Genomic DNA, 20,912 nt, shown 5'->3' with positions numbered 1-20,912 from the left:
TAGAGTTACCTGCACGTCAGATTGCAGCACAAATAAATGATTCACAGAGTTCAAGTAACAGACACATCTCAACATCAACTGTTCAGAGGAGACTGCGTGAATCAGGCCTTCATGGTTGAATTGCTGCAAAGAAACCACGACTAAAGGACACCAATAACAGACTTGTTTGAGCCAAGAAACACAAGCAATGGACATTAGACCGGTGGAAATCTGTCCTTTGGTCTGATGAGTCCAAATTGGAGATTTTTGGTTCCAACCACTGTCTTTGCAAGATGCAGAGTAGGTGAACGAATGATCTCTGCATGTGTAGTTCCCATCTTGAAGCATGGAGGTGGTGTGATGGTGCTTTGCTGGTGACATGGTTGGTGATTTATTTAGAACTCAAGGCACACTTAACCAGCATGGCTACCACAGCATTCTGCAGCGATACACCATCCCATCTGGTTTGCGCTTAGTGGGACTATAATTTGTTTTTCAACAGGACAATGACCCAAAACACAACTCCAGGCTGTGTAAGGGCTATTTGACCATGAATATTGATGGAGTGATGCATCAGATGACCTGGCCTCCACAATCACCCAACCTCAACCCAATCGAGATGGTTTGGGATGAGTTGGATCGCAGAGTGAAGGACAAGCAGCCAACAACTGCTCAGCATGTAATGTAGAAAATAAAAAATATATAGAAAAACCCTTGAATGAGTAGGTGTCCAAACTTTTGACCTGGTACTGTGGGTCTCTAGATAGATATATATTTTTTTAAATCAAGACCATTACCAAGACAGACTTGACTTCAGACACCAAAAAGACAGCACATAATACACTTTTCTAAAAAGAAAGCAATTGAATAAATATTTGGGAGAAGGACAATGTCCTCCTTTACTTTCCCACTTCTTTGAGTAGTGTCACACTGTGACTCACAGCAGGCAGACCACTAGGCTCCCAAGGTTGAACACACAGAGAGAGATTGTGAGCAAAAGCAAAAGATAAAGTCAGTGTGTCTGACCACCCAAATCCACCTGTACCTCCACACTCTAAGTTCTGGACTTAATGTGATAAGCACAACCATTGCCATCACAGCAAGTGCATCCCAATACTTCCTACAAATCTAAAAGCATCAGATTTGTGGAGGCATGGACGAGAGGGAGTTTCAACCACATTTCTTAAACCAGTCATTTCCTTTTAAACCACAGAAGGGAAATTAACAAGTGCACAATTTAGAAGGAAGGAGAGGTTAACTGGAACATAGCCATAACCTGGGGTTTAATCATTCAGGAAGGGTGGAACGTTACACAACTTTATGATAGAAACACGTCATTTAGAACAGACGTTATTTGTCACAGAGAATAATCAAATCGGATCTGCTCTATACATTACATGTCTATCTACAACCTTTGGAACGTTTTGACGTTCTGAACAAACCCCTGGTTAGTACTGAACACTCATTTCATCATCACGCAACAGTTTGATGCATGTTCACTTGCAGTCTGACTTGTCTTCAACCAAATTATACAGACTGCCTGGAGTCATTCAACTCTCGCTAGAAACATTCACCTTTGAGGAAATGTAACAATTTAAGGAGACAAATTAAACTAATTGATATTTGAATATGGCAAAAAAGGAACGTTGTTGAAGAGTAAACATTGGTTTGATGCCTGATGGTCTTTTTTTGTATATGGAGAAATGTATCAAATAATTTTTTAAATGTAAAAAAAAAAAAAAAAATGTATTGTAATAATCATGTTAACATAGTTTTGTACAAGGTTATCTGTGGTATAAATAAATATGTATTTTACACCCCCCCCCCGGCTTTGACTTAAAGGCAAAAAAACAATACTTGTCACAGCCGTGTGCACACTCACACACACACACACACACACACACACACACACACACACACAGTCTCTACGTGCGGTTGAGTGTCTGGAAGATTCTGGAGATCTGCAGCATGACAGGCCCAGTCTCAGGGTCATTCATCCATTGGGTGCTGTTCAGAGGGTTCTCCAACATGTCCTCAAACGCTACACACAAACAGAAGGTTTAAGAGGGTTTTAGAGACTACACAACAATTCAATAAGTAGCCTCGTCTGAGCCAGAACAGCCCATAGGACTGAAGCATGTTTCTGTAGCGTGACGCTTGATGTACAGGTACACCCCCTCCCCTTATCCTCTGAGCTTTGTTATTTTTAACTGTACAATTACTTTTTCTCCAAACCTACCGAGCAGTGTTTTGGGATTGGTGAGGCCCAGCTGGACCACAGGGTTCTCCAGGATGGCCTGGAAGAGAGAACTGTTGATGTCGATGCCTTTATCCAAGTCCTCCGGAGACGGCTTCCTGTCCCCCAGCAGCCACTCGCACTGTGGGTTTAGATCGGTTAGTTAACTTCTCTTAAACTAGGACGGTCAATGGAGAACCAGTTCTTATTCCAAATGACAACATGGGTAATAGGTGTAAAATGCAGTCCATTCATAGACAGGAAGCAATGACTTATTTTTTTACTCAATAAGTGTGTGCTTCATGTTCTTTGATCCTTTATTCCTGTGTGGACAGTAAACCTACTGCAGCATCCTGTTGGTTGTTATTGACTCTCAGGGCATCGACCACCTCCTTCTCATCAAAGCCCATCTCCAATAACGCAATGACAGCCTGCAGAGACAAAGAACGATACGGAGTTAGTTTATCATTACACACTACACTGTCATTCTATAAAAGGACAAATAGTTTATCACAGTTTGAAGCCAACATTCAGTAAGAGAGTAGCAGACACAAATTTTACGACATTTTAGGTAAGCTAGCTAACAGCTATATACACAGTGTTCAAAACATTAGTAATTGCTCTTTCCAGGTGAAAGCTATGATCCCTTATTTATGTCACTTGTTAAATCCCCTTCAATCAGTTGATGGATTCTGTTAAAATGTAACATGTTTCATTTTAAACTATAGTTTGTTTGTATACTGTTTAGTGAATAATCATTAACAAGTGAGTATAAATGGAGTTCAGGCCATGAAACTGTGGGTATGCTAATTTGGAAAAGTTGACCTAATCAGATAAGAGGATATTGCCTAGGATCAGAGAGCAGGGTCAGGCCCAGGACAATAAAGATGGACGGGGTGTGATTCTGACATCTAGCTAAACAAAGAGAGGACCATGGACATTCCACAGTCCAGATATGGGATACTCATTGGGGTCATAAAATGTATAGCTGGGGTGGTGACTAAAAGGAGAGAAGAGTATAAGATGTGTTGTGAACTTTCTAAATGTATGCACTCAGCTGACGGCATCCCTGGTAATAAAATCTTTAAACTTCTCTTGAGCTTTTGGTCTCAATTCCAGGCTGCATCACATCCGGCTGTGATTGGGAGTCCCATAGGGCGGCGCACAATTGGCCCAGCGTCGTCCGGGTTTGGCCGGGGTAGGCCGTCATTGTAAATAAGAATTTGTTCTTAACTGACTTGCCTAGTTAAATAAAGGTTCCATACATTTTATTTTTAAACAATTCCTTATTGCAAAGAGGTTGCAATAGCAATGGAGAGGAGAGACAGGTTAAAGGATTTTTAAGCCTTTAGACAATTGAAACATGGATTGTGTATGTGTACATGTCAGAGGGTGAATGGGCAAGACAAAAGATTGAAGTGCCTTTGAACGGGGTATGGTAGTATGTGCCAGGCACACCATGTGCCAGCATCCCTGTGAAACGCTTTCTATATCTTGTAGAGTTGAGGCTGATGAATTGAGACTGTTCTGAGGGTAAATTGGTGTGCAACTCAATATTAGGAAGGTATCTTGCCTGGTCACAGATTTGTTTGTCGTCTTGCCAAAACCAGTCTAACATGTAACAGTTTTAGCTTGGTATATCCCAGGGCATTGGGACAGAAAGATCACTCACCCGTGAGTCGGGCCTGAACTCTCTTTTCCTTCGGATCCTCTTGAAGATCTCAGTGAGTTCGTCCTGCCTGGCGGCGGCATCTGTGTTGGTCTGGGAGAGGGTGCGGAGGAGGTTTGGAAATGAGGCGGAGATAGATGGGATCAGGGGTGGTGCTGTGGCTCCTACTGCTCCTGGGGTGTCCTGGCCGGGCAGGGTGGTGTCCACCGTGGGGTCGTCTACGTGCTCAATCAGCCACTCCATGGCCTGGGTCACTGACATGCTGCAGGAGAGGCAGTGAGGGAGGGGCATGGTTAAATTTGTTGTTTCAGACTCATCTGATCAGACTGGATTAACCTGTTGTGATGGATAGAATCACAGGCTAAGTGTCTAATTGATTCTTTATAGACTTCACTGATATGACCACTGACCAGTATCATTGACTCAGACTATACTCCAGGGCAGTTGTCCTTCCTCAGTGAATTTCTTTATATATTTTTTTATGTCAGACATTTATCCTTTATTGATAAAACTATACTAAATATAATCACGTCACCAAATAATTGATTATAACACACTATTCTGCAAATAAGTTCTACAGTAGCCTCAACAGCACTCTGTAGGGTAGCACCATGGTGTAGCTGGAAGACAGCTAGCTTCCATCCTCCTCTGGGTACAGAGGAGGATGGAAGCTAGGAGGCTCGTGGTTCTTACCTCCTTCCATAGACTTACACAGTAATTATGACAACTTTCAGAGGACTTCCTCCAACCTCAGAACTCTTGCAGCATGAACTGACATTTTGTCCACCCAATCAAAGGATCAGAGAATGAATCTAGTACTGAAAGCATAAACTACAGCTAGCTAGCACTAGTGTATAAAATGTGGTGAGTAGTTGGCTCAGAGAGAGAAAGACAATAGTTGAATAGTTAAATTAATTTCTTCCAAAAGCAAGAGAGAGTAATTTCTCTCTCACTTTGCTAGCAAATGCAGCTAGCTAGTTTAGCCTACTGAACACCCTGCTCAAACAGAGGGATGCTATGTTAGCTAGCTGGCTATGACTTTCCAACACATTTTACATTTACATTGAAGTCATTTAGCAGACGCTCTTATCCAGAGCGACTTACAAATTGGTGCATTCACCTTATGATATCCAGTGGAACAACCACTTTACAATAGTGCATCTAAATCTTTTTTTTTTTTGGGGGGGGGGGGGGGGTTAGAAGGATTACTTTATCCTATCCTAGGTATTCCTTAAAGAGGTGGGGTTTCAGGTGTCTCCGGAAGGTGGTGATTGACTCCACTGTCCTGGCGTCGTGAGGGAGCTTGTTCCACCATAGGGGTGCCAGATCAGTTAACAGTTTTGACTGGGCTGAGCGGGAACTGTGCTTCCTCAGAGGTAGGGGGGCCAGCAGGCCAGAGGTGGATGAACACAACACTGGAACTCAAGGTAAGCTTTTGGTTTTACAAATGTATTGTCACCAGGGTCGCCGGTGTAACTGCTTAGTGACTATACAGTACACTAACATTACTGCATGATTGTAGCGGGTTTACTAACGCGTTAGTTGTATTAGCTTTGCTGACTATGACGTTACTTTAGCTAATATGGTGACAATGATGTAGGCTGAGTGTAGCGGTTTGGCTTGGAAAGGTTTTTTCGTAGCTGATGTGTTGCACATTGAAGTACATAAGCGAAAGGGAAGAGGTGAGTGCATAGATGCGAGAAGGAATACAACGTGGCTGCTATGAAAGCGAACTGTGTTTATGTGTGATCAGGGGTGAATTTATTCTGCCGATTCTGTTAAAGATTTTTCTTAAAAAGGAAGCAAACGGAACAAAACGAGTATAAACATAGCTGAATTTGTCGATTAGAAACTCTCGTTTGCAACTGTTGGACTAATGATTACACCCTATATCAGCTAGATGCAGGCAAGAGTGTGCAAGGCAGTATTTAAATGACACTGTCTGTCCATGTGTCAAAAAAAAAAGTATCACTGTCTGTCACCCTAAATTTGGTGTCTCGCCCTGTGTGCACCTACGTTGTAAACTTTTATTCATAGGCTAGGTTGTAGCAACCTCATGATGGGTAAAGGGAAAATGTGCGTATCATGTGGCAGCCTAAACCTATCGCAGTTACATTGAACATGAATGTGAATGTCAACATGAATGTCATCCAATATGCTGTAATAGAAATAAGGCCATGCTCACAAAAAAAAATAAAAAAATCTTCCCTCATCTTAAACACTCCAGGTTTTTTTGTTTTGCATAGAAAAGTCTTGGGCGAACGGCCTAATCATTTGTTTAGGTCCAAACAGTGTTTTCAGGGGAGGGGGATTCATTTTTGGGATGGAAAAACGTTCTCGGTGTTGTTGGATATAGAAAAAAACAAACCAGTTAGTATCAAATATGTAAAAAAAAAAGATAATGGACCTATATTTTTAAATAACAAAATGAGAAATAAAAAAATCACTCAAATAAAAGCTAGACAAAAACAATGAATTCAGGAGTATTGGTTTTGTTATCATGTTTGAGCAAAAGAACACTGCATTAGCCATGGCAAAATGCATAAAAATTGCAGGTGGAAACATGCAGGAAAATAGCTAAATGTTCTCTCAGCTCCATAGCAGAATTGCAGAAAATTGGCTTACAAACGGCAAAAGTTCTCTCAGCTTCATGGTAAAATCTGCAGAATTGCAGGAAATAGCCCCGCGGCCAAGATGGGCGCCTCAAATGTTCTTGCCCAGGGCCTTGACCAAATACAGCTGGGCCAAGATAGCACTAACCATGGGCTGAGCATGCCCATTGCCACACCCCCACCACGCCCCTTTTTGATTCAGAAAAAACCCTGCACTCGTTGTGTCAGTGATTCTGATTATCTCATTTGACTTCAGGTGCTGATAAGTATTATTGATTGTGACTCACTGGTTGAGTCTGAGAGCTTTGATGGCTTTGCTCTCAGGGAAACCCATCTCAGTCAGCTGCTGAAGGGTCGTCTCATCCACCCGGTCCTCCTCCTCCTCATCCAGCATGGCTGACAAACCACACACACAATATTAGTGAATAATAGTTTAACTATAATAATACTTTATGCCATGGCATTGCTACTGATTGCCTTGAAGGGAATTCTAGAGCGTGCATTATTTAAGTGATAATGCCCGAGAAGCCGGTGTTTGAGATATATTGGCAAACCGTGCCAATATATCCTCCAAACACCGGCTTCTTTGGCATTATCACTTTTATACAACGGGTTACCAAAATAGACATTTTTATTTTGATTAATTTATTCATACTATTTAATCATTCCACAAGATATAGTACTGACACAAATCTAGGGTTGCTAGCCAAGCTGGCTGGTCGTTCGTTCTATCGGTTCGGTTGCCAGAGACGTGACCCAGTCATTTAGTCTTTTTGCTCTGTATCTACAGTTGAAGTCAGAAGTTAACATACACATTAGCGAAATAAATTTAAACTCAGTTTTTCACAATTCCTGACATTTAATCCTAGTAAAAATTCCCTGTCTTAGGTCAATTAGGATCACCACTTTATTTTAAGAATGTGAAATGTCAGAATAATAGTAGAGAGAATGATTTATTTATTTCATCACATTCCCAGTGGGTCAGAGGTTTACATACACTCAATTAGTATGTGGTAGCATTGCCTTTAAATTGTTTAACTTGGTCAAACGTTTCGGGTAGCCTTCCACAAGCTTCCCACAATAAGTTGGGTGAATTTTGGCCCATTCCTCCTGACAGAGCGGGTGTAACTAAGTCAGGTTTGTAGGCCCCCTGGCTAGCACACGCTTTTTCAGTTCTGCCCACACATTTTCTGTAGGATTGAGGTCAGGCCTTTGTGATGGCCACTCCAATACCTTGACTTTGTTGTCTTTAAGCCATTTTTCTATAACTTTGGAAGAATGCTTGGGGTCATTATCCATTTGGAAGACCCATTTGCGACCAAGCTTTAATTTCCTGACTGATGTCTGGAGATGTTGCTTCAATATATCCACATAATGTTCCTCCCTCATGATGCCATCTATTTTGTGAAGTGCACCAGTCTCTCCTGCAGCAAAGCACCCCCACAACATGATGCTGCCACCCCCGTGCTTCACGGTTGGGATGGTGTTCTTTGGCTTGCATGCCTCCCCCTTTTTCCTCCAAACATAACAATGGTCACTATGGCCAAACAGTTCTATTTTTGTTTCATCAGAGCAGAGGACATTTCTCCAAAAAGTACGATCTTTGTCCCCATGTGCAGTTGCAAACCATAGTCTGGCTTTTTTATGGCGGTTTTGGAGCAGTGGTTTCTTCCTTGCTGAGCGGCCTTTCAGGTTATCTGGATATAGGACTTTTTTACTGTGGATATAGATACTTTTGTACCTGTTTCCTCCAGCATCTTCACAAGGTCCTTTGCTGTTGTTCTGGAATTGATTTGCACTTTTCGCACCAAAGTATGTTCATCTCTAGGATACAGAATGCGTCTCCTTCCTGAGCGGTATGATGGCTGCGTGGTCCCGTGGTGTTTATACTTGCGTACTATTGTTTGTACAGAATTTACCTTCAGTTGTTTGGAAATAGCTCCCAAGGATGAACCAGACTTGTGGAGGCCTACCATTGTTTTTATGAGGTCTTGGCTGATTTCTTTTGATTTTCCCATGATGTCAAGCAAAGAGGCACTGAGTTTGAAGGTAGGCTTTGAAATACATCCACAGGTACACCTCCAATTGACTCAAATGAGGTCAATTAGCCTATGAGAAGCTTCTAAAGCCATGACATCATTTTCTGGGATTTTCCAAGCTGTTTAAAGGCACAGTCAACTTAGGATATGTAAACTTCTGACCCAATGGAATTGTGATACAGTGAATTATATGTGAAATAATCTGTCTGTAAACAATTGTTGGAAAAATTACTTGTGTCATGCACAAAGTAGATGTCCTAACCGACTTGCCAAAACTATAGTTTGTCAACAATAAAGTCGTGGAGCGGTTGAAAAATGAGTTTTAATGACTCCAACCTAAGTGTATGTAAACTTCCGACTTCAACTGTATTGGCGCAACCCAGTCGTTCGTTCTAAATGTTCCATTGCCATACTGGCTGGCAACGTTCTTATCCCTTGCTTGCTTGCTATTCAACTACGGCTAACTTACAGTCACGTCAAACAGTGCAGCCAGAATAACATCTGCATTTGCGTTTGTTTAAGCTGTTTTCTAGTGATAATTTTTGGGATACATCCATAACAATGAGCTAATGATGCGTGATTTCACCTGGCATAGAAAATGTACTCTCATCTGGACACTGTTGTTCAGAGGAGCTAGCCAACAACACAGCTAACACAATCACTTCAAACTGAGCTGGAAAAACTGCAAACTAGCTGCACTTCATTTAGCTTTACCTGTTTATTGACATTTCTTTGTACCCATAAAAATGTATGCTGATTCATGATTTCGACTGGCTGAGAAAAGCAGCCTGTCTGTCTCAAATTTGAATATTGAAATGTTGCAAATGTCAGAAAGCAAGATGTATACAAATCTCTGCTGATGAAAACTAAATGTTAGTCTAAAAGAAAGGTGAGATAATGTCTAGATCCTTTTTATAGTAGAGATCAAGTTTAGAAATTGCCTGGCTGGGCTGATGAGACAGTGGATTGCGCAGTCAGATGGAACAGATAGGCATTTTAACGGCATAGATTTAACCAGTGGTAACTTGTGGAATAGACTCTGACCTCAACACAGTTTTAACCAATCAGCATTCAGAATTAGACCCACCCGCTGTATACTTAAGCAATAAGGCACGAGGGGGTGTGGTATATGGCCAACATATCACTGCTAAGGGCTGTTCTTAGGCACGATGCCAACCCACAAAGCCCAGAGGTGCCTTATTGCTTTTATAAACTGGTTACCAACGTAATTAGAGCAGTAAAAATAAATGTTGTCATACCCGTGGTATACGGTCTGATATACCACGATTGTCAGCCAATTAGCATTCAGGGCTCGAACCACCCAGTTTATAATTCCCTATAATGCACAGTATAATTCAGTGGCTATGAAATTCATACTTACATGTTCTGTTTGAGCTGCTTTTGAAAGCAAAAGTTGATTTGAAAACATTATTGGCATTGTTGAATTAGATTTTCATAATAGCAAGCTAGGACTAATGCTTTGGCCATAGAAATCAGAATCAATCATACTGATTTATATGGGTTTGGTTAGCTGAGCTAGCAAGTCTATTTGTTTGGTTACAAAGGCAACTACTATAGATATCTAGTAAACTTGCTAGCTACTTCAGTGGATGTTGAACACATTTCTAGCATCAAATGTGTTAAATTATAGCCATGGTATAAAAAAAGGGATAATCAACTTGGGAGCTCTAATGCGTACTCTGGAAAATAATGCAACTCTGGAAGGTGAGTTCCACGTCGCACATTATTTTCCAGAGAATGTATAGCCACTAGTTGATTATCCCTTACATAATGCACTATTCTGTCACTCATACATAAGCTCAGTGACAATATGACTGTTACAGCTCCAACTTGTTGTTCATTAAAAACGGCAAGTGACCGTTGGGGCGGCAGGTAGCCTAGCGGTTAGAGCATTGGGCCAGGTTGCTAGATCGAATCCCCGAGCTGACAAGGTACAAATCTGTCGTTCTGCCCCTGAACAAGGCAGTTAACCCACTGTTCCTAGACCATCATTGTAAATAAGAATTTGTTCTTAACTGTCTTGCCTAGTTAAAAATAAACTAATGCAAAAACCAGCCTCTTACAGCAAGGCAGGTGCCAAAAACAATCTTTGATAATTAAATAATGTCTGCACTGTGCACACTGTACCATTGGCCTTTTTGAAGAGCTCCACGGCATCAGGGTTCAAGGCAAGAAGCTTCTGGGCCACTTCAATGAGAGAGACAAGGATTTTCCTGAGCTCCGTCTGAAACTGATGGAAAATGTACACACACACATAAACCAGAATGAATAACCTCTCTTTAAGAATGAGGTTCTTTGGGAATGAGGTCGGAACTTCCTGGTTAAATAAAAAATCTGGGATTTAGAACAGGCTTAATATGACCAAATTCACTCATTTGAATAAGTCTCTGATAAATTTGCAGGCCCATGCATTTTAGGACTATAGTTGAATTTCAGTACAATAGTCAGTGGAAAGCTCCTGCAGTGCCTTGAACTATGCATTCTGACAGGCTATTTACTGTATTGTGCTGTACTTACATCTCTGATGTTATGCTGGGTGACAGTGCGGTCTGTGTGGCGAGTGGACAGCCCGGCGGTGGCCTTCAGGATGGCATCTTTATCTGGAGCCTTGTTATCCTGCTTCTTCTGACAGACAAGGAGGAAACACACATTAAGATAGGAGGAAACAGTACAACTAGTTGGATGTAATATGTTTCTTGATGTGTTGTCCCTGTTTCTAGCAGTCTTAGCAATTCATTAAACATTTTTGTCTGATGATCAGTGCCTATTGAGTTTAAGTGCCGAGTTTGATAAGCCACAAACCAATACAATTAGGGAGAGTATTTAAATCTGTTGTTTGGCCTACCTTTTCCTCTGCAGTTATGTCAGCCATTTTCGGAGGGGGTGGCAGTGGTCTCTTCTTAATCAGTAAAAGAACATCTAAAACCAAAGGAAAACATTCACTTAATGGCATGTAGTAGCATTGATCATATTGGCTAATTGTTTGATTGGAAAATATAAACATTGAGACAACTTCAGACCTTTAAATCCATAGGAGTACCTTTATCTTTTAGACTTTCATCTGCAACCGTTTTAGTTTCTGTGAGGATCCTCTCCGTGGCAGCATGGACAAGTTTATGGTGTGTGATTGTTTTGGGGTCTTCGAGGCTTCCATGTACATACTGCAAAACAAGCAAACCCCCCCTCCCCAAATTATCCCACCGACAGTAACAAGTAGCAGTACTTTTACCCTAGTAATTATTTTACTGTTTTTTTTATTTAACCACGCAAATAATTGGTAATGGACAGGCTAGCTAGACCTATATCAATAGCTAAACCTATTTCTAAAGGTACCAATGATTTCTGCATTAGCTGGGTCTCTTACTGTTATCTCGCTCATCTAAACTTGTACTAGAAGGATGCAGTTCAGAAAGAGACTGGCACCCATATGGGGTAGGCTAGCTGCATGTGGGGCATCACACTGGCACTTACAGAAGAATCAAGTGTAAAAATGGGTAGCCCTAACTAGCAACAGTACAGTATAGTCTGTGGAACAAATAAGGGAAACTCAAAAGGCAGGAGCCTAGGAACATAAGTAACTTACATAGCTACAGCAATAGACACGAGCATTTGGGCTAGGCTAGCTATCACATTTTGCCAGGGAGCTCATGGGGTGCGCCTAGCCTGCAGGGATTCTAGGCTCGCTAACTTGTGAACCAACTTGCTAAATTATAAATAGCAGTGTCTACCCAGTTACTATAAATACGGAACGACTGACACCGACACTGACTATTTCAGCTAGGGCTGTAAACATCAGCGATACAGTTACACAATTACGTTACAATTTCACCCGAGCAAACACCAATCAATGAGCAAGTAGGAAAATAAACAAGCATACATGTTTCAAGCACTTCTCTTTGAGTTGTTCAATAGTGGTATCCTCTGTTACTTCTTCCAACCACTCTGTACCCTCCATAGTACAAATGTGGATTTTTAATATTTTTCCAGCGAATATCTTCTCTTCTTGCACAAACATAGCTGTAGCTTTGTGTGTAACTATCTAGCTAGCGAGCCAGTTCAGTGATGGCTACGTTAGTTTGCTAACATTAGCTGGCGCCTTCGAAAAACAGCGACAATAGTGCAAACACCTACACTTATGATTTTCAGACAGTTTGATCAGACTTCAATGCTATAGCAGTCGAGTGCTGTTAATTTCGCAAAGAAGAGTTGTTTATCTTTCTCCAAGAGCCGAGCCGCTAGCCAAGTATACTATTGTGTTGGTTATGATTAACCTTTGAACCTGGGCAACGTTTCTCCCTGTGCAAAATGGGAATTGGAGTTTTTTTGCGCTCAATTAGCTTAGCTGTGAATCCTAAAAGATACCACCAGAAGAGGGAGACAAAGCCTGCAGTGCCTGGGCCTACTACACAGAACATACATATAAATGCAACATTTAACAATTTCAAAGATTTGACTGAGTCACAGTTCATATAAGGAAATCAGTCAATAAAAAATAAAAAATGAGGCCCTAATCTATGGATTTCACATGAATGGGAAAACAGATATGTATCTGTTGGTTAAAGGTAGGGGCGTGGATCAGAAAACCAGTCAGCATACACACTGCTCAAAAAAATAAAGGGAACACTATAATAACACATCCTAGATCTGAATGAATGAAATAATCTTATTAAATACTTTTTTCTTTACATAGTTGAATGTGCTGACAACAAAATCACACAAAAATAATCAATGGAAGGTCTGGATTTGGAGTCACACTCAAAATTAAAGTGGAAAACCACACTACAGGCTGATCCAACTTTGATGTAATGTCCTTAAAACAAGTCAAAATGAGGCTCAGTAGTGTGTGTGGCCTCCACGTGCCTGTATGACCTCCCTACAATGCCTGGGCATGCTCCTGATGAGGTGGCGGATGGTCTCCTGAGGGATCTCCTCCCAGACCTGGACTAAAGCATCCGCCAACTCCTGGACAGTCTGTGGTGCAACGTGGCGTTGGTGGATGGAACGAGACATGATGTCCCAGATGTGCTCAATTGGATTCAGGTCTGGGGAACGGGCGGGCCAGTCCATAGCATCAATGCCTTCCTCTTGCAGGAACTGCTGACACACTCCAGCCACATGAGGTCTAGCATTGTCTTGCATTAGGAGGAACCCAGGGCCAACCGCACCAGCATTTGGTCTCACAAGGGGTCTGAGGATCTCATCTCGGTACCTAATGGCAGTCAGGCTACCTCTGGCGAGCACATGGAGGGCTGTGCGGCCCCCCAAAGAAATGCCACCCCACACCATGACTGACCCACCGCCAAACCGGTCATGTTGGAGGATGTTGCAGGCAGCAGAACGTTCTCCACGGCGTCTCCAGGCTCTGTCACGTCTGTCACATGTGCTCAGTGGGAACCTGCTTTCATCTGTGAAGAGCACAGGGCGCCAGTGGCGAATTTGCCAATCTTGGTGTTCTCTGGCAAATGCCAAACGTCCTGCACGGTGTTGGGCTGTAAGCACAACCCCCACCTGTGGACGTCGGGCCCTCATACCACCCTCATGGAGTCTGTTCCTGACCGTTTGAGCAGACACATGCACATTTGTGGCCTGCTGGAGGTCATTTTGCAGGGCTCTGGCAGTGCTTCTCCTGCTCCTCCTTGCACAAAGGCGGAGGTAGCGGTCCTGCTGCTGGGTTGTTGCCCTCCTACGGCCTCCTCCACATCTCCTGATGTACTGGCCTGTCTCCTGGTAGCACCTCCATGCTCTGGACACTACGCTGACAGACACAGCAAACCTTCTTGCCACAGCTCGCATTGATGTGCCATCCTGGATGAGCTGCACTACCTGAGCCACTTGTGTGGGTTGTAGACTCCGTCTCATGCTACCACTAGAGTGAAAGCACCGCCAGCATTCAAAAGTGACCAAAACATCAGCCAGGAAGCATAGGAACTGAGAAGTGTTCTGTGGTCCCCACCTGCAGAACCACTCCTTTATTGGGGGTGTCTTGCTAATTGCCTATAATTTCCACCTGTTGTCTATTCCATTTGCACAACAGCATGTGAAATGTATTGTCAATCAGTGTTGCTTCCTAAGTGGACAGTTTGATTTCACAGAAGTGTGACTGACTTGGAGTTACATTGTGTTGTTTAAGTGTTCCCTTTATTTTTTTGAGCAGTGTATATATATATATATATATTTTAAAAAATTGTTTGTTTTTGACCTTTATTTAACTAGGCAAGTCAGTTTAGAACAAATTCTTATTTACAATGAAGGCCTACCCCGACAAACCCTAACCCGGACGATGCTGAGCCAGTTGTGCGCTGCCCTAACGGACTCCCGATCACGGCTGGTTGTGATACAGCCCGGGATCAAAGCAGGGTCTGTAGTGATGCCTCTAGTACTGAGATGCAGTGCCTTAGACCGCTGCGCCACTCGGGAGCCCTAGTATATTGTGTGACCATCATTTGCCTCATGCATCTCCTTCGCATAGAGTTTATCAGGCTGTTGACTGTGGCCTGTGGAATGTTGTCCCACTCCTCTTCAGTGGCTTTGCGAAGTTGCTGGATATTGGCGGGAACTGGAACATGCTGTCGTACACGTCGATCCAGAGCATCCCAAACATGCTCAATGGGTGAGTATGTAGGCCATGGAAGAACTGGGACATTTTCAGCTTCCAGGAATTGTGTACAGATCCTTGTGACATGGGGCTGTGCATTATCATGCTGAAAGGTGAGGTGATGGCGGCATGACAATGGGCCTCAGGATCTCGTCACGGTATCTCTGTGCATTCAAATTGCCATCAATAAAATGCAATTGTGTTTGATGTCCGTAACTTATGCCTGCCCATACCATAACCCTACTGCCACTATGGGGCACTATGTTCACAATGTTGACATCAGCAAACTGCTCGCTCACATAATGCCATAGGATTCATCCATGAAGAGCACACTACTCCAGCGTGCCATTGGCCATCGAAGGTGAGCATTTGGCCACTGAAGCTGGTTTACGATGCCGAATTGTAGTCAGGTCAAAACCTTGGTGAGGATGATGAGCACGCAGATGAGCTTCCCTGAGACGTTTTCTGACCGTTTTCTGACGTTTTCTGACAGAAATTCTTCGTCTATTCAAACCCACAGTTTCATCAGCTGTCTCAGACAATCCCTGCAGCGGTCTCAGACGATCCTGCAGGTGAAGAAGCCGGATGTGGAGGTCTGAGCTGGCGTGGTTACACATGGTCAGCGGTTGTGAGGCCAGTTGGACGTACTGCCAAATTCTCTAAAACGACACTGGATGAGGCTTTTTGGTAGAGAAATTAACATTTAATTCGACGGGAACAGCTCTGGTGGACATTCCTGCAGTCAGCACGTCAACTGCACGCTCCCTCAAAACTTGAGACATCTGAGTAACAAAACTGCACATTTTAGAGTGGCTTTTTATTGTCCCCAGCACAAGGTGCACCTGTGCAATGATCATGCTGTTTAATCAGCTTCTTGATATGCCACACCTGTCAGGTAGATTGATTATCTTGGCAAAGATAAATGCTCACTAACAGGGATGTAAACATGGAACATGTTTGTGATTTTTGATTTCAGCTCATGAAATATGGGACGGACACTTTACATGTTGTGTTTTATATTTTTGTTCAGTATAAATATTGCCTTACTGAGGCATCCCATTTTTGCCACAGAAGGATCAGCCTTTCATGAGAAACACATTACAATTCAGATTCTACACACTTCACTACTTCCAGTATCCCCTTAACTTTTTTCTGTAGGCCAATATGTATTTCATAAACAGTGTAATGCATTGGGATGAATGGGCCATGGAAACACACTGGGTCCATACTTGCCAACATTAGAAAACATTTAAAGGTGCAATATGCAAAAATCGCTCCGCCATTTCCTGGTTTCTAAAATTTTACAGTTTAACTGACAAAATAAGTTGTGTATAAACAGTGTAGAGAATCATTGTACCATCTAAACCGGTGAAATATATTTTCAATAACCAAAAATATTTTATTTCCAGCTGGTGTACAAAACCGACATTAAAAGACTCAAAAACTAAACTTAAAGTCAATTCATGCTTGATCCGAAAATGTTGTCGGAGACTTGGTATGGAGGATGTGACGCAATTGCGGTGCCTCCGGAGGCATGCAGCGGCCAAATAAAACTCCTTACTGCATTACTGTGCACCTTTCAAATGTTGTAACAATGTGGAGGGCTCTGCATTGTTCCGCATTGACATGATTGGTTTATGGTAGGTGGGGGCAGTACATCCTGTATAAACACAAACTCACTCCCTTGACAACTTCCTTCACAATAGCTCTGCTCAGCTCAGCTAAGTGCAAGAAGTATGAAAGCCCTGATGTCTTCGGAGGCTGCATCGCAGTAAATGCTGTATGGCCACTTCAGACTGCTGATTGACCATGTAGAGCAGGGGTTCGTAACCCTTGTGTGGTCTTAACATTCTGTATACTCCCTTGTCCTGAGGGTAAAAAAAATGACCCGCCTTCACTCAACCCCTAAAATAAAGCAGCTTAATTGAATTTTAAACTACAAATCTATTTGCATGAAGAAACAACCTGTCATTCATCACAAACTTTGTGAATATCTGGGTTTTCCCTCTTCACAATGCAGAAAGACTGCATTTAATCAGTGGACACCACTCATTTTTATTATCACACACCTGTCATAATTGTTTTCTTTACTAAAGTAGAGGTTTATTATTATTGCTAAAGGTACTACATAGGTGTAAACATACATTTTTTTGCAAGAAATAACACTTGTATAGCCTAAGAAAGTAGCAGAAATGTGCAGAAAGTAGTTTTGAATGCATTTTATTGAAGGGAAACAACAGTCTTGAACTTTTTTGGCAACATAGTGATATATTCTTATATACTGTACAATGAGGAGTTCAACTACCAAATACTAGTCTTCTCCCATTTTTTAACCATTATACACCTTGTGGGTGGGGACAAACAACAACAATAAATAAGAATAAAATAACGTAATATATACAAAACAAAAATGTGAAGAACATCTAATTAGCTCTAATTAGCACATGTAGGACAGTATGCAAGTGTGTGTGCATGGACGTTGCAGGTGTATTTCTCACATGTGCAGCACATAGTATTTGTTTTACAGTCCTTCTTTGGGGGCAGAATTGGCATCTCCTACTCTTGCCTGCCCCAGCTGCAGCCTCAGGTGGATCAGGACAAGATTCAGCCCACTGAACAGCTTTCACAAGCGCTGCAGAGGCTGCTGTGTGGGGAAGGCGCTCCCTTCTTCGAATGTGTGGGGTTACAAGTGCCTTTCCCAGCTGCTCAAGGAAACCCTCCTCTTGTTCCACTTATCAGGCATCCAGGTAGGGTTGATCTTGTCATTTTATGAGGACACATCAATGATATTATGGAAGATGACCAGGGGCCAGCGGGCAGTCATCCTCCTGCAGCTGTAAGTTCCAATCACCTTGTCCAGGTTGTCCACGCCTCCTTTGTTGTGGTTGTAGTCCAGGATGACGGCTAGCTTCCTGTCCTCACGATTACTGGTCTCAGCCATTTTGTGCAGTGTGCTCAGGAGGACCACATTCTTGTTCCTGGTGAAGGCAAACTTTGATGAGAAGGCCTCTCTCCCCCTGGTTGCGAGGAGTGCACGGGGGGAGCTCAGGCTTGTTCTTTCTAACTGTGCCAACCATGGTGATCTTCCTCTTCAGGAGCTGCTGGCTGAGTTAATAAGAGGTGAAGAATTTGTCACACGTGACATTGTGCCCCCTAAATCCATCTGTCACATCAAGCACAACCCAGGACTGTCATCTGGTTCTTCTCCAGGCCTCCACCGGTCGGCTTCCCTGTGTAGACTTGCATCTTCCAAGCATAGCTGGATTGTGTGTCACAGGCCACCCATATCTTGATGCCATACGTTGCTGGCTTGCTCGGCATATACTGCCGGAAAGGATAGCGACCTTTTGACAAAAGAGATTACTATCAGTAATTAGTATCAGTGTCACAGAAAACAATCACATAAATCAATGATATTACAGCAATACATAATAAAATGAACAGTGAAAATCACTTACATTACAGATATGAAAATAGAAATGTACCTCTGAATGGAACCAGTTGCTGATTCACTGTTATTTCAGGCCCAGGGTTATAGAGGTATGGCAGACGCTCCAACCACTTCTCCCAGACCTCTCTTATGGCCGCCAGTTTGTCTCTCACATGTCTTGCAGGTTGTTACGGATACAGGTATCCTGTGTATGTATCCTGGGTGTGTATTTCTTTTCTGGTGACAATCATCATTCCCCAATCAGTCACCAATCAGTCAGTAATCAGAAGACACCTGCTCCTTTACCATAACCCTATCACATCCCTTTCCCTTGGTTTAAAAACCCAGTCAGTTGTTTTCTCTGATGCTCAATCTCTCTGTTACTCAATCTCTCTGAATCTCTCCTTCTCGCTTTGTATGCAGAGATCTCTCTTTTGTTTTACACCTACATGGCACATTTGTCCGGTACCTGTGAGTTTTGTTAAAGTGTTGACTGTTTGTTTGATGGTGGGAAAAGGGGGTACCAAGACCAGTCGCCCATGGGCCTACATTACACGCGTTGTAAAAAAGTGTCTAAATACACTAGTTAGAATTGGGCGGACCACCCACTGTATTTTTGGTTAGTTAGTTAGTTAGCTGTATTGAAGAAGGCTTAGGGGTGTTTTTGGATTATTGTTTATTTCCTTGGGTCCAGCTCAGCCCCTCTTCCCACACCCCATTACCGTGTGTTTAAAAATAAACCTACAGTGTTTGACGGTAGATTTAAGTTGTCTGTGGTTATTAGTTCTCACTGTTTCTCTTCACTATTATGATTTGCATGAGTTATGTTACAGGTCTCGTTTCCATCCCCCCCTAGACTGCAGGGCCAAAGGGATTCTTGACTCACGGTTATCAAATCGTAGCATTCTTGAGGAAGTGTGAAAGACTTTCAGTGGCATTGTGGCACAGAAAATCGCCCTTCCACTCTCTGCATCCCAGAGACTACATGTAGCCTAGCCTCGGGACCGATACACACCCTGTAAGATTAGCAGCCCTATGTAGGCACGCAGGTCAATCTCATCCATCCTTTTCCAGTTGTCTCCATATTTACAGAAACCCTCCAAATTTGTCATCTCCAGTATTTTTTCGATGGCTGGTGTGATGAACATGTAGAATGTTTTGGCGATGGCATGGGCAACTGCATGTCTTGTGGGCCCTGGGGTCATCCTTATGACATTTTGTCCTGCCATCTTGCCCTGGTTGTCATATGGTGACAAGGACAATGTTATTTTGATGTTCTTTGACAAATGTCTCTTTCAGCTTGGGGGATTTCTTCTTCATCTGAAGATGATGCATCGTGCTCTGGGTTGTATTCTTCCCCATCTTCTAATTCAGTTACCTCCTCCTCTTCTACACCATTGCTCACTTGTTCCTCCTGGACATCTGAAAAAATCTGATCTACGACCTGTTGGGCACTGAAACGGGCACTCATGGCTTCAGCAAAGCGAGAACTGGGGGGGACTGTCATCTGTAGTACCTTTATAGCCTCTGACTGCATTCCCCATTAGTAAACAATGCTTTCAAGAAATGTTTATTTAGTCTGAAATTGTATTTTGTCTGAAACTGCTTTTATTTTGTCTGTGAACTTGAGTCATGTGTTGGGTTGTGGAGGGGAGATGCTGCACATGCACAAGAAAGTTGTAATTTTCTGAGTTCAATCAGTAGCACCCAATCTCAATTTCTCATTGTGTGTGTCTTTGTGGTGTGTAAATGATTTTATAACTGCTGAGTCAAAAATGACCCTAAGATAATATTTGTACCCTGGTGGTGTACAGCTTTCATGGAAATATGAACAAATGCGATGTTTAACTTTATCTAATGTTGGGGTCACTCTAGGAAAAGTCATCCAATTTCAAGTTGAAAAAATATAATTTAGGGGGTTTTCTTTGCTGTTAAACATAGTGGTGGGTCATTTTTGACCCTTAAGACAACACAAGGGTTTTAAACTTTTCCTGGGACCCAAGCTTTGGAAAATATGCAATTATATTACGTCAATATCGATACATTTCATTGCCCTTATGCCTAAAACAAATGCAATATAGACATAATAATTAAATTAAATACCCATTAAAAACACTCTTACATATGGGGTGACAGGTAGCCTAGTGGTTAGAGCATTGGACTAGTAACTGAAAGGTTGCAAGATCGAATCCCCGTTCTGACAAGGTAAAAATCTGTCATTCTTCCCCTGAACAAGGCAGTTAACCCACTGTTCCTAGGCCGTCATTGAAAATAAGAATTTGTTCTTAACTGACTCGCCTAGTAAAATAAACATCTGTCTAGGTTGGAACT

General features: G+C 42.4%; 1 protein-coding gene across 2 annotated transcripts; it reads right to left on the bottom strand.

The window, feature by feature from the left end:
* Positions 1–1,215: 1,215 nt before the first annotated feature.
* On the bottom strand, positions 1,216–12,853 carry LOC115164162 (ubiquitin-associated domain-containing protein 1). 2 transcript variants are annotated; one of them, XM_029716390.1, is made up of 10 exons: positions 12,434–12,853; positions 11,597–11,717; positions 11,402–11,475; positions 11,074–11,178; positions 10,684–10,786; positions 6,784–6,892; positions 3,888–4,146; positions 2,560–2,646; positions 2,219–2,357; positions 1,216–2,020 (listed from the first exon to the last, which is right to left on the bottom strand). In XM_029716390.1, exons 1-10 carry the CDS (start codon positions 12,569–12,571, stop codon positions 1,905–1,907), a joined length of 1,251 nt encoding a protein of 416 aa, XP_029572250.1. In that variant the 5' UTR covers positions 12,572–12,853; the 3' UTR covers positions 1,216–1,904. The 2 variants fall into 2 exon arrangements, with proteins under 2 accessions (XP_029572250.1, XP_029572249.1); XM_029716389.1 differs by having other exon boundaries at positions 11,074–11,181; positions 12,434–12,852.
* Between the last annotated feature and the right edge of the window lie 8,059 nt (positions 12,854–20,912).

This window comes from Salmo trutta, chromosome 27 (assembly GCF_901001165.1).
Source record: "Salmo trutta chromosome 27, fSalTru1.1, whole genome shotgun sequence".
Taxonomy (NCBI): Eukaryota; Metazoa; Chordata; class Actinopteri; order Salmoniformes; family Salmonidae; genus Salmo; species Salmo trutta.
This window is presented reverse-complemented; position numbering and strand designations above follow the sequence as displayed.